General features: G+C 42.5%; 1 protein-coding gene across 4 annotated transcripts in view; it reads left to right on the top strand.

Annotated features, from left to right (window-relative positions):
• The window catches only part of LOC116311291 (WD repeat-containing protein 37-like), a 24,524-nt gene extending 11,457 nt beyond the window's left edge, over positions 1 to 13,067 (top strand). For all 4 annotated transcript variants that reach the window (XM_031728359.2, XM_031728361.2, XM_031728358.2 and 1 more), the window contains 4 exons: positions 1,890 to 2,031; positions 8,652 to 8,786; positions 10,661 to 10,775; positions 10,865 to 13,067. In XM_031728359.2, coding sequence (XP_031584219.1) covers positions 1,890 to 2,031; positions 8,652 to 8,786; positions 10,661 to 10,775; positions 10,865 to 10,996 — 524 coding nt within the window. In that variant the 3' untranslated portion in view covers positions 10,997 to 13,067. The remainder of the gene's footprint in view (positions 1 to 1,889; positions 2,032 to 8,651; positions 8,787 to 10,660; positions 10,776 to 10,864) is intronic.

Raw genomic sequence — 13,067 nt, 5'->3', positions numbered from 1 at the left:
CGTAAACAGAAGTCAGTGTTTTTGTTATTTTTCTTGCTCATTAGTGTACTTTGTATGACACTCTAAGGAGGAATTAATACAGTTTAAGCAGACCGTTATTGTTTAAATGGTAAATGGCCTGTGTTTATATAGCGCTTTTAAAGGTCAAATATGAAACTATAGACATTTTATCTTGATGCATGCTCAGTCATCCAGATAAGGAAATCCCAAAAGGTTGATTCTCTTCATCTGGATGTAGCGTTTTCAGTGGGAACAACGTTTCGTCACTCATCGAAGTGACTTCTTCAGTCTCAGCTGACTGCAGGTTTCCCCAACCTTATAAACAGTACATTTGCATAATGACTGAAACTAGCACCACTGTTGAACTATGGGCTGTGAGGTCAGTCAGGATGTGTACATCTTCATCACTGAAAGTGTGTCCACTGGCCTGTAGGTGTAAATAGACTGCAGAGTCCTGGCCTGATGAGTTCGCTTTTCTGCGTTGTGCCATCTGCTTAGCCAGGGGTTGTTTGGTTTCCCCGATGTATAAATTATGGCAATCCTCCTGGCACTTAACAGTGTAGACTATGTTACTCTGTTTGTGTCAGGGCCCGATCCTTGGGGTTGACCTGTTTTTGGTGCTGCGTGTTTTGGGGTTTGAAAGCCACAGAGATACGGCGTTTAGAGAAAATGTGTCTCAGCTGTTCTGATACTCCTGACACATACGGGATCACTACAGGTTCTTGCTCAGGCAGCAGTTGTCCTTTTCTCCTGGATCAGCTGGAGCTTCCCTGGCCACTGTGTCTGTGGGGATGGTGTTCAATCTGTCGTGTAGCGTCCTGATGACACCCTGTTTGTGCTCCAGTGGATGATGAGAGTCAAACCTTAAATACTGATCCGTATGTGTAGGTTTACGGTACACATCAACTGTTAACTGTCCCCAATTGCTGATGGAAATCTCACAGTCTAAGAAAGCTAACCTACCACTTTTCATATCCTCCCTGGTGAATTTGATGTGTTGGAGTAATGAGTTAATGTGATCAGTGACCTATACATCCTTTTCCACTTCTTCCATGTATACGTTGTCCACACCGTGTGAAACTGGGGAACCCATGGCACACCTGTGTTTCTGCCTGTAGTACTGAACCTTGTAATTAAGACACAGTTCCAAGCGCAAACACACCTTCTCAACAAAGTGTGTTGACATATCAAAGATGATCATACAGAAATCATACATTTATCTTCAGTAAACCATACAGACTTGGTGTAGACTCCCCTGGGTACAGCCTGTGGTATGAGGTCCGGTCAATAGGATTGTCTTCTTCTAACTGCTTCAGACAATCTATCACCCTCTTCCTGTAGCCATTTCCTGGGTCTCGTTTCAGGGGCTCATAAGTAATTTTGTCATTGAGCAGGGACAAAAGTTTCTCATGATAGTCTTTCTGGTTTAGCAAAACCGTGCACCTACCCTTGTCTGTTGGACAGGTGATAATGTTGTCATTACTAAACGATGTGAGTGCTTTCCTCTCCTCCATGCTGATGTTTGATGTCAGGTATAAAATCTATGTAGTTTGTGGAGCCAGCTTGCTTCTTTCAGTGTTTCTCAAACTCTTTTCAAAAGCTGCCAACTTACAACTTTTAAAAGTCATTATTAATACTAAACGATCCAGGTTGAATTTTACTAAAAAGGTCAGAGCAATAGCACCTACAAGCTTTCTTCTTTTCCATGAAATCACATTCAGCCTCATATTTTTTCACCTTCTTGTCCACGCTCCACCTACACTGGTTTAATCCAAAGAAAATCTGAAGTGTAAAAATCACATGCTGTTGTTTTTGTTGTTTTTTTATGTTGAGATTACTTAAAAAGGTGTGATTTTATGCAACACAATGTGCTGTGTGTGTGTGTTCAGGCCATGACCAGGAGCTGACTCACTGCTGTACCCACCCAACCCAGCGGCTGGTGGTCACTTCATCCAGAGACACCACCTTCAGACTGTGGGACTTCAGAGACCCATCCATCCACTCTGTCAACGTCTTCCAGGGACACACCGAGTGAGTCTTTCTCTCTCACACACGCTCCTCCTTCCTGGTTCCTTGACAGATACTTAAATGTGGGTGCAGTTTATAATTTGCCCACAGGGTGGTGCTGTAGCATCTCACCTCTCCATAAATCCCTCCAACATTTTCTTTTTCCTTTTACATTAATTTACAGACCCTGTTGCTCTAAGCCAAATCCTCCACTTGCCTCTCATTCATTACGGAGCACTTCTCCTCACTTCAACAGTTTGCTTCTCTTTCTCCTCTCTCTGCTCTTCGTACCTCTCGTTCTCCCTCCCTCTCCCGTTCATTTATCTGTCCGTTTCTGCGTTAATCCCCCCACTCTGTGTAATTTGGCACTTCGCTCGCTGTTAACACTCAATTGCAGCCGCTCATTTCAAAACGATGACTGTCAGGCTTGTCTGTGGCTTTCAATGGCAGTGCTCTTTAAAAGGCGCAAGAAGTGTAAGTGTGTGTGTGTGTGTGTGTGTGTGTGTGTGCCTACATGCGTGTGCCGGCTGGCTGGCAGCCTTTGATTGCAAGTGGGGGGATTATGGCAGAGCTCATTATGTACGACCCCAACATGTATAATTCCCGCAGATCCCACTCTAATTCTCTCCCATAGACAATTGCTGTAATGAGATTAAGCACCAGTGTTTCACAGTTAACAACAGCCCTCCTCCCCTCCTTTCCTTCCCTCCATCCTTATTTCCTTCACAAATGGCCACTTTCTTTGTGGCGCTGCATTTAAAGCAACAAGTAGACCTTCAGGCAGATGTAATGATTCCCCAAACTTCTGCAGGCTCATTACAAGACTGCAAAAAGCCTAGTCTGTAATAGTATTTCTGCCACTTGACACACTCAGTGTAAATAAGAATGCAGCTGAGCTGTTTTTCAAGTTACTGATTGATAGTCTAGTATTGTAAATATGTGTAAATGGAGGACAATGCCCATCTCAGAAGAACACAGATGTCATGTTTTCACTCATGAGGTGTGCATCAGTGAGTTGAAAACCCAACAATACTCATTTAGCTAAGATATAAACAAGTAACACAATGCAGACTTTGCTAAAAATGACTTCAAAGATGAATTAATTGATTTAGTTTGTTAATGGCTTGCAAATCCATTCTCTGCCTTTCGCTCAGTAATTATTAAATATATTTAGTCTTGTTATTTACTTTATTAAAGAACATGGTGACACTGCTGCGAAGTGTCTGTAAACATAATAAGACACAGAATCTGATTAGATCTCAGTGTTGATATCTTGGTGAGTTTGGTCCAACAAATATGCTAAAGACTCATAAATACTCGCTTTAATGGTTTGGAAGAGTAGTAAGCAGAAGAGGAGTTGAGACAGGCGTACTCTGTTTATCAACTCATTCCTTTTGCTGTATGTTTGGGCGAGTAGTAGAGTATAATGGACAGGAGACTGGAAAGAAGCTCATTGACTCTGTGTGTGTTTTTACAGTTTCCCCACTTTACTACTTGTGAGGTATCCTTGTTTTAACAGTGCCTTAGAGCACTAACAGGTTGCCATTCCTCCTTCTAATTTCCCAGGATCTCCAATATGACATAATGGTGTGGCATAAATGGCATAATCTCCCCGTCCCTCCTGTGGAAACATCAGAGAGAGTAGAGTGTGAATGGTTTAATAGGCAGACGAGGTTGAGAGCTAGAGGGGAGACAGCCTCTCGTTTTCACCGTCTTCACTGGCAATTACAGCTAACGCTCCCTGACAGCGAACCTTGGCAGCTAAAAGTGCCGCGCGCCCCCTCTGTCCCGCCACCCCCGCCGTAATTGCAGTGTAATGACAACTGCGCGTGAGCTAACAAAACGACCGAGAGCAAACGAGAAATGACAGTGGACTTGCTCTACAGACGGACTGCCATGTCACGTTTGTCTCTGCTGCCGTCGACAGCTTTCGGTGACATCTGATTGCAGTTTTGGAGAAATGCAACTCTGTACGTATGTGTGTGTGTGTGTGTGTGTGTCTGCATGCAGATGTGACATCCTGTCTCTGGAGGAATACAACAGCACTTACCGGGTTCTCAGCGACTGTCAGATCTGCAGCATGGCAAAATAACAGAGTGCTCTTAAACCTCTTAGTCGTCTCTACCTGAATATTTTCATTAACATTTTAGGCTTATGCTCTCACCCACTCAACAGTGAGTACATGTTAAGGTTCTTTGAGATTTCCATACATTTAAATGCAGTCATTTAGCTCAAAGCCTCAGTGCCAGAACAAAAAGCTCCAGTCCACTTAACAGTTTTATGTAAGAAAAATTAACATGCAGTTTGGGGTCAATATCAACAACTGAAAGGAGTCTTACAAACTGTTGCAATAAGTCTGGTTAGATCATTTTACACACTGCTTTCATGTGATATTTGCATTTATAATGCACAGAAAAATTGAACGCAGCAACGCAAAGGCATTCAGAGTGCTGTTAAAAATGTCCCAAAAACATATTTTGGGAAAGTATTTTCATTTGAAGATTGGACTGAAGCTTCACGGTGAAGACTAGCTATAACTGTCCAAATGGCTTTCTTTGTAGATGCTAAAGCTACAGGTGTGTCCTGGGCTGTGATGTCCCTTAAATGTATCACATGAGGCTGTCATAAAGTTTCTCTTTTGAAAAAGCACAGCCCCGAGTGTGTGTTTATGTGGCTGTGCACGGGCAGATTGTAGCTTTCTGCCTTCTCGAGATTCACTCTTTCACACATCATGAGTGAGTGACAGCGAGATAAAACGATGTATTGTAGGGTCTTTACCTTATAATGTAAAGCACCTTGAAGTGACTGTTGTTGTGATTTGTTGCTGTAGAAATAAAATTGAACTGAATTGAAATGATCTGCTTTCTTTGTGAGAACAAGTTTGAGTTTCAGACCATCAGAGTTGGTCAAAAGTTGGAAGTTTTGCATTGTGCTCATTTCCTTCACATCTGTTCAAAGGCCTCTTGGTGAGTTAAAACTCAGTCGAGGTTTTATCGGAGTCACGACACCTATTGTTCAGGAGAATACTGCAGCCTGTACTCGCACACTCAGCGCTGGTGTAAATCCTACTGAACCGTGGCAACGTCAGTATTTGTGTGCATGAACGGACCCCATCTCTCGCTTCTTCTCCAGCACCCTAAGTCTCACAAAGAGTCTCGACCTTGGCTGTCAGAGACTCTGCAAAGCATTAAGTACTACTGAACACTCCCTCCTTCCTCACACCCATTCTAAAAACCCTTTAACCTTAATCAACCTTTTAATCAATTATCTCGTCTGATTACACTCCCCTCACACCTCCCACCGAACACACCTCCTATCTTTCCTCTTCGCTATCTCTCCCTGCTCTTCGTGTATTCCCAGGTGGGCTGTACCCTGCAATGTCAGAAGGTGCCTGTAACGATAGAGCAGTTTCTTTGAGCCGCAGCCTCCCTAATAGCACAAAGTTTAGTCCGCTAATTAGCCCTTAATGCCATGTCGATTTGAATTAAGCAGGAAGCCAGTTTTAGCTAAAAAGATGGGATGTAGAACCCAAGATTGTGTGTGTGTGTGTGTGTGTGTGTGTGTGTGTGTGTGTGTGTGTGTGTGTGTGTGTGTGTGTGTGTGTGTGTGTGTGTGTGTGTGTGTGTGTGTGTGTGTGTGTGTGTGTGTGTGTGTGTGTGTGTGTGTGTAAAGGCAACACTAACCTTAATGAAGAATGAGAAATCCTATTCAGGTTTTTGGTTTTACTTACCTCCATGAATGAGTAGGAACAAAAGAGAACTGATGTATCGTCATATTAAATAGATTCAAAATATTAAAGATCTGTTACATGTATGGCTAGGCCTGACCTTAGTCCTACCATGGGGAAAGAGGAATCATGCCTGGCTGAATATAGGGGTGGCGGAGGAGGGGATGGGTGTATGCACTACTGCCTCCAGTGTGCCCAACATTCCTGTCAACAGGATCAACCAAATAAAGTACTGCCTGAATTTGAGCACACATATTTGTTTTTGTTAACAATATGACAAAAGAACATTTAAGTTTGTGAACACATGGAGATTTCCACTATAAAGTTAACACTGGTATCAAATGTTAGTGAGTTATCGCGGATCTATATATATACTGTATTGGTGTGGCTCCGTTGTATTGGCTCTGAGACTAATAAAAAAAAGCCTAACAATAAAACACTTGTATGTAGTTTAGGGGTGCCCAAGCATATATCAAAAGTGCTGCAAGTAATGGGGTACTTGAGGTTACCTCAAAAGGCTCAGAGAGGACACGGTAAACGGACTGGTTCTTATATAGTGCTTGTGTACTCGACTTGAGTACTCAAAGAGCTTTACATTCATACAAGCACTTTGTTCTAAGTGCTTTCTGTCTAATGTTCATGCTCTGATGAATGCATCAGGAGCAACTATGGATTACACATGTACAGTTAAGCCCATAATTATTCATACCCCTGACAAATTTTGACTTAAAGTTACTTTTGTTCAACCAGCAAGTTCTTTTTTGACCAGAAATGACACAGGTGTCTCCCAAAAGATAATAAGATGATGTAAAAGAGGCATCATTGTGGAAAAAAATATTTCTCAGGTTTTATTTATATTTTAGCAAAAAGTATCATGTCCAGAATTATTCATACCCTTCTCAATAATCAATAGAAAAGCCTTTATTGGCTATTACAGCAATCAAACGCTTCCTATAATTGCAGACCAGCTTTTTGCATGTCTCCACAGGCATTTTTGCCCATTCATCTTTAGCAATGAGCTCCAAATCTTTCAGGTTGGAGGGTCTTCTTGCCATCACCCTGATCTTTAGCTCCCTCCACAGATTCTCAATTGGATTCAAGTCAGGACTCTGGCTAGGCCACTGCAAAACGTTAATGTTGTTGTCTGCTAACCATTTCTTCACCACGTTTGCTGTATGTTTTGGGTCATTGTCGTGCTGAAATGTCCACTGGTTCCCAAGGCCAAGTTTTTCTGCAGACTGCCTGATGTTGTTGTTGAGAATCTTCATGTATTGCTCTTTTTTCATGGTGCTGTTTACTGTGATTAGGTTCCCTGGTCCATTGGCTGAAAAACACCCCCAAAGCATTAGGTTCCCACCACCATGTTTGACAGTGGGGATGGTGTTCTGTGGGTTGAAGGCTTCTCCTCTTTTTACGCCAAATGAAGGCAACATCATTGTGACCAAACAATTAAATTTTTGTTTCATCTGACCATAACACTGAAGACCAGAAACCTTCTTCTTTGTCCAGATGAGCATTTGCAAAGGCCAAATGAGCTTTTGCATGCCTTAGAAGTGCCTGGAGAAGTGGCGTTTTCCTTGGTCTGCATCCGTGGAACCCAACAGTGTCCGATGGACTGTCTGCCTTGAGACATTGCCACCAGCAGAGCCCAGATTCACCAGAATGGCCTTGGTGGTGATCCTTGGATTCTTTTTCACCTCTCTCACTATCCTCCTGGCCAGCACAGGTTTCACTTTTGGCTTCCGACAACGTCCTCTGAGATTTTCCACAGTGCGGAACATCTTGTATTTTTAATAATACTTTGCACTGTAGCCACTGGAACTTGAAAACATTTGGATATGGCCTTGTAGCCCTTTCCTCACTTGTGAGCAGCCACAATGCGCAGCCGCAGGTCCTCACTGAGTTCCTTTGTCTTAGCCATGAATGTCCACAGAGCACCTGCAGAGAGCTGCTGTTTTCACCTGTTGAGTTGATTAAAACAGCTATTCCCAATTAATCAGGGTAATTAGGATGCTTTAGAACAGCTTTGACTATTTGGAATGGTATGGAACTTTGGATTTTCCCAGAGACTGTGACAGTTTGTGAAGGGTATGAATAATTCTGGACATGATACTTTTTGCTCAAATGTAAATAAAAGCTGTGAAATATTTTTTTTTCCACAATGATGCGTCTTGTACATCATCTTATTATCTTTTGGGAGACGCCTGTGTCATTTCCAGTCACAAAATAACTTGCTAGTTGAATAAAAGTAACTTTAAGTCAAAATTTGGCAGGGGTATGAATAATTATGGGCTTAACTGTATGTATAATGTTCCCAAACTTCGGAGCATGTGGTTCATTATATTTAATCGTAAACCGAAAGAAAGAAAACGTGACTAAATGCCAGTGCATAGAGAGGAAATCATCGTTCACAGCATCCTGATGGCTCAAACACGTTTGGTGGTGTGAATGCTTTCAAGTCATTATTTAACTCTTCACTTTGTCCCGACTGCCGCATCTCTGTGATGTCCTCTGTGCACGAGTGAGATCCTGCCAACTTCAAGTGGCAAAATGACACGTTGTAAGGTTTTAACAATGCAGAGTCGCATTATAAATGAAGAAGCACACAGTGTCAGCTTTACAGTGTTGTACCTGACACACCCTCTGTGGCTCCAAGTGTCTTTGCATATCGCCGTGACGCATGTGTGCGGATCGTGTCATCTTTTATGCATTAACAATAATAGCACTGCCCTGTGGCAGGGGGTGACTAATAACTTGTCACTCAGAAAACTTTCTTCTTTCCGTGACTGGTAGAGATTTGTAACTATGATCTCTGAAATAGAAAACCATACAGCAGCTCATTACCACCTCCGTTTGCTGCATACACGTTTTCGTGCGTAACAAGTGTGTAACGCTGTTGTGTGTGTTTGTCTTGCAGCACGGTGACATCTGCGGTGTTCACAGTAGGTGACAATGTGGTTTCAGGAAGTGATGACCGTACTGTCAAGGTGTGGGATCTGAAGAACATGAGGTCACCTATAGCAACCATCCGCACTGACTCAGCTGTGAACAGGTAGGTGAAAGGAGGAGAGAAACTGTAGCACTCGGTGCTGCACGTTACAAACTATGGTGTTAAATTGATATGTTGGCTGGTTGAGCACTCTGTCACTGATTGTCAACACTATAAATTAATTTAAAGTCATAGATTGCTCTGAGGTTTATTTATTCAATATAAAGTATAAATTGAATGAAAAGTTTACAAGTAATTAAATTAGGCTGATGTAGTTAAAGTCAGCATTCTGGGCATCACATTTGTTTTGTGTATTATACTGTTCCTTATACTTTATGCTTAACAAATGTATTAGAAAACCACCTGATGTACTGTTTATGCAACCGCTGCTCTAAATTAGAAGTGATGGTAACTACCAATACTGGTAATTGCCAGTATGCTCAAGCTCTTTAGTCAAAATGATATTTTTAATGCTAAAATGTAATTACTGTTGTTATCCATGAAATTTGAAATTCACTGGAATTTTTTTTAAAAAGCTGAAAAAATAATATAGCACACTGTTATTTTTGATTAAATGTCAAATTACAGTTATTCACTTCCATTCCTGAATAGAAAAAATAGTTTTAGCTATTGAATGTTCTTGAATGAGGGGCAGATGCAAGTGGTGGAAATTAGTTTGATTCAAAGGGTTGCTGGGCTCTCCCTTACAGATAGGTGGAGGAGCTCGGTCATTTGAGAAGGACTTAGGGTAGAGGTGCTGCTCCTCCACATCGAATAGAGCCAGTTGAGGTGGTTTAAGCAGTATGGTTCCTAAATGCATCCTTGGCAAGGTGTTTAGTGCATGTCCTGCTGTTAGGAGGCCTCTCGTCTGAGCTGGAAGAGATGGCCAGGGTGAGGGAATTCTGAACTTCTCTGCTTAGACCGCTGCCCCCGTGACCTGAACCTGGATAAGCAGCAGGATGGATAGATGGATGAATGTTACACTTGATTAATTTCGGACTTCTCGGAGGAGTCCAGCATGCCGGCTTAAATTTGGGTTTAAATTCACTTTGTCATTTGTATAATAAATAAGAGTAGAATTTTTTGATTTGAAACAGATTTTTTTTAAAATACTTGTTTTTTCTGTTAGTGACTGGTGATCTAAAACAGTGTTTCCCAACCTTTTGGAGCTACGGCACATATTTCACATTAGAAAAATCACACGGCACACCACATAACACAAATACCACAAAAAGCATATTCATCATTTTTCCCTACGCACCAAATATAGTGGAATTGGCTCGGTTTGTCCCCAGTGTACCTTTTTTGCTTTCTTCTGACCGCTGCTCATGCTAGGGCCTTCATCTGGGTCGCAATTTTCTCCAGGACCCAGGTCAGACTGACTACTTTATCTTTTCAAATAACTATCTATTGCTATTACGCGCTGTGCCGTCTCACAGCATGACTATTATGTAATTTTTTTTCTTCATCTAATTCTGTTTTACTGGCAGTTGGCATCCCATTTAATTAGAGCAGGTAGTTGTTCTGCCCTCTAGTGGAAGAAAATGTAATTGTTCTGCATGTTACTCACGCCAATGGCTTAGAGTACTAATCAGGTGGAACCAGATAATATTCCACGGCACACCTATGTGCCGCGGGACAGTGGTTGGGAAACACTGGTCTAATAAACTTGTTAAGCATTGTATGTACTGTTAGTGCAGTCCTCCCTTTAAAGTGCACCACACCACCATTTACCAGAGAAGATTGTAAGTGGTTTATGTCATCGTTGTGCTGTTTGTTCAAACAGAAAGTGAAAATGTGCTTCAGACGTCGCTAGATTTAAATTCTATTCTTTCAGTAAATCACTGACATAGAGTCGGTCCAGTCAATCAGGAGAACTCAGGTCAGCAGATAAACTCTGGCTCCAGTTTAAAGTGCGACTACATCTGATCTTTCAGGATCAGCGTGTCTGCCAACCAGAAGATCATTGCTCTGCCACACGACAATCGACAAGTACGCCTGTTTGACATGAGTGGGGTGAGGCTGGCCAGACTTCCACGCAGCAACAGAATGGTAAGAGCAGAATAACCCTGACTGGGAGGCGGTTGTTAGCTCTGCATCAGTTACCATAAACTAAAACCTGTGTGTGTGTGTGCATGCAGGGTCACAGGCGAATGGTGTGTTGCACGACGTGGAATGAAGAAAACCAGTCATGCAACCTGTTCACGTGCGGCTTCGACCGCCAAGCTATCGGCTGGAACATCAACATCCCCGCCCTGCTGCAGGAGAAGTGATCAGAGTCCCTCCGTGTACAGACGGCGCAGCACACGTCTGCACTGTAACCTGTGGCCTCGCACACGCGTGTTTCCTCTGTCGAGCAGTTTGGTTGTCATGTGCTTCACAGCTTTCCAACAGTGAGCTACAAGTTCAGACAATAATTGCTCCTCAATTACTCTCACATGAAAGCCTTTTCAGGTCATCTGAGCACGCGTGTACGAGGCCACACAGCCGACCTTCTGCGTCTGACCCTTCACTTATTTAGCATGGATCGTGAATTGTGACAAGGCTCGTCTGATCTGTCCGCCCCCAGCCTCCTCTATATATTTCTGACCCGTGTGCCGCGGGGCTGCTGTTGTTTAGTTACTGCTGAATGGTCGCTCTTGCATGTAGATAAACCCAGTTTGCAAATGTTACTTGTAAAGTCACAAGAGAATAGAATTTGTAGAATACGATGTGTAAATAATATATTGTGGCCTGTTTTAAGTGACCTGTGTTGCAGGTTGTTGTTAGCTAATGTGTCTTACAGTTTGGCAGAGACAGTTCTGTGATTCTTTTATTTTATTTTATCCTTTTGGTCAAATATTTGGAAGATTTCTTATCGCAGAAACATATCACAAATCTCCGCCATATCACCTGTGCAGCGAGCGGGCTGCCGGGCCAGTCGGCGAGCGCTTCAAACGGCGTCTGAGCCGTTGTGGGAAGCTTTTGACAGATTGAGATTCGCTCCCTTGCCTGTTACCTTTGATGCTTTCAGTTTCACAGCCAGCCTCCATATTTCCAGAAATAGTTGAAACTGTAACTCTGCCTTGTTCTGTGTTTACAGTGGATTTTTATTTTTTTTAAACATGTTGCTTTATTCTGCCTTTTCTGTGAGGATGTAAAGTGTCAAGAGCATAGCAATAATGACTCTCTGTGAACGGGAATGTGTTGTGCATTATCATAATCCAGTATTCCCTACGTGCTGCTGGTCTGTGTGTCCATAAGCTCAGTATAGACTCGTCCTCTTTAGCTTGCTGCCAGCTCCTGAGCCCTGCGTTGCTGTACTGTGTGATCCTTAAGTGAACTTGTCAGGTCATTTCTGTGCTTCAGTAGCGCTCCTGTCAACATGCTCTCGCAGTTTGTGTTGAGCCCTCAGTCTTCTATAACTTCCTGCATCTTTGTCGCTGACGGCGCTTTTACTCTCTGCAAGGAGCGCTCTTTATCCAAAAACAGAAGCAATAACCCAGCTTGACTCGATGTTTCTGGTGCTCGGAGTGAAGCCCGGGTCTTTCTTTCTTGTTTTCTTCCATTTTGAAATCAGTGACTAGAACTTGAAATACACACTGAATCTCAGTTTGAGTTCTGACTTGTCTAGAAATAGGCTTAACTGGATTCCAGGAAGCTCCAATTGTTACACTTGTGCAATATTTTAAACATGAAGTCACGCTGTAGTTTCTCACACGTTTAATCGACTTCAGTGCTGTAAAACCCATACAAATGACTCTGTGTACCTGTGTGACTGCTGTAGCTGTAGCTCAGTGTATAAAGGTAACTTACTGAAAAAGCTGGCTTCAGACTTCACTGCTGTTTCTACCCACAACACAAACGGGATGCATTTTGAAGTAGCATGAACCTGAAAGTGTAATAATCTTATTGAAATGCCTTACATTGCATTGAGGAGAAAAAACCCGGTGCATGGGCCTTATCCATCCAAGCATCAGTGCACTTTTCCAAATGCTTGTTAAAGAACTAATTGTGTTCCCGAGCGCAGCAAAGATAGGATTTTTATTCCTGTTTCATTCAGGGAACTCAATTTGGCGCCCACCGGTATCAATGTCATTTTAATCTGCAGGTAGAACGGCACGGCCCGATTCGTGCCCCGCTTATGAATTTCAACCTGGAGGAAATATGATTTTGGATTGATACATTAAATTATTGCGTGCCAGGCTGTAGGGGTAAAAAAAAAAAAAGAGAGTGGATGGGCTTCGCTTCACTGTAGCGAATCATATTCACCTCAAACTTCATTATGTGATCTACTTTGCATACTTTATTGTGACGGGTATGTGCTCTCTTGACACTTTCCAATAAAACGTGTGATTTCCTTTT

The sequence above is a fragment of the Oreochromis aureus genome, linkage group 9, assembly GCF_013358895.1.
Source record: "Oreochromis aureus strain Israel breed Guangdong linkage group 9, ZZ_aureus, whole genome shotgun sequence".
Classification (NCBI taxonomy): domain Eukaryota; kingdom Metazoa; phylum Chordata; class Actinopteri; order Cichliformes; family Cichlidae; genus Oreochromis; species Oreochromis aureus.
The sequence above is the reverse complement of the archived record's forward strand: the minus strand, read 5'-3'. Positions and strand labels throughout refer to the sequence as shown.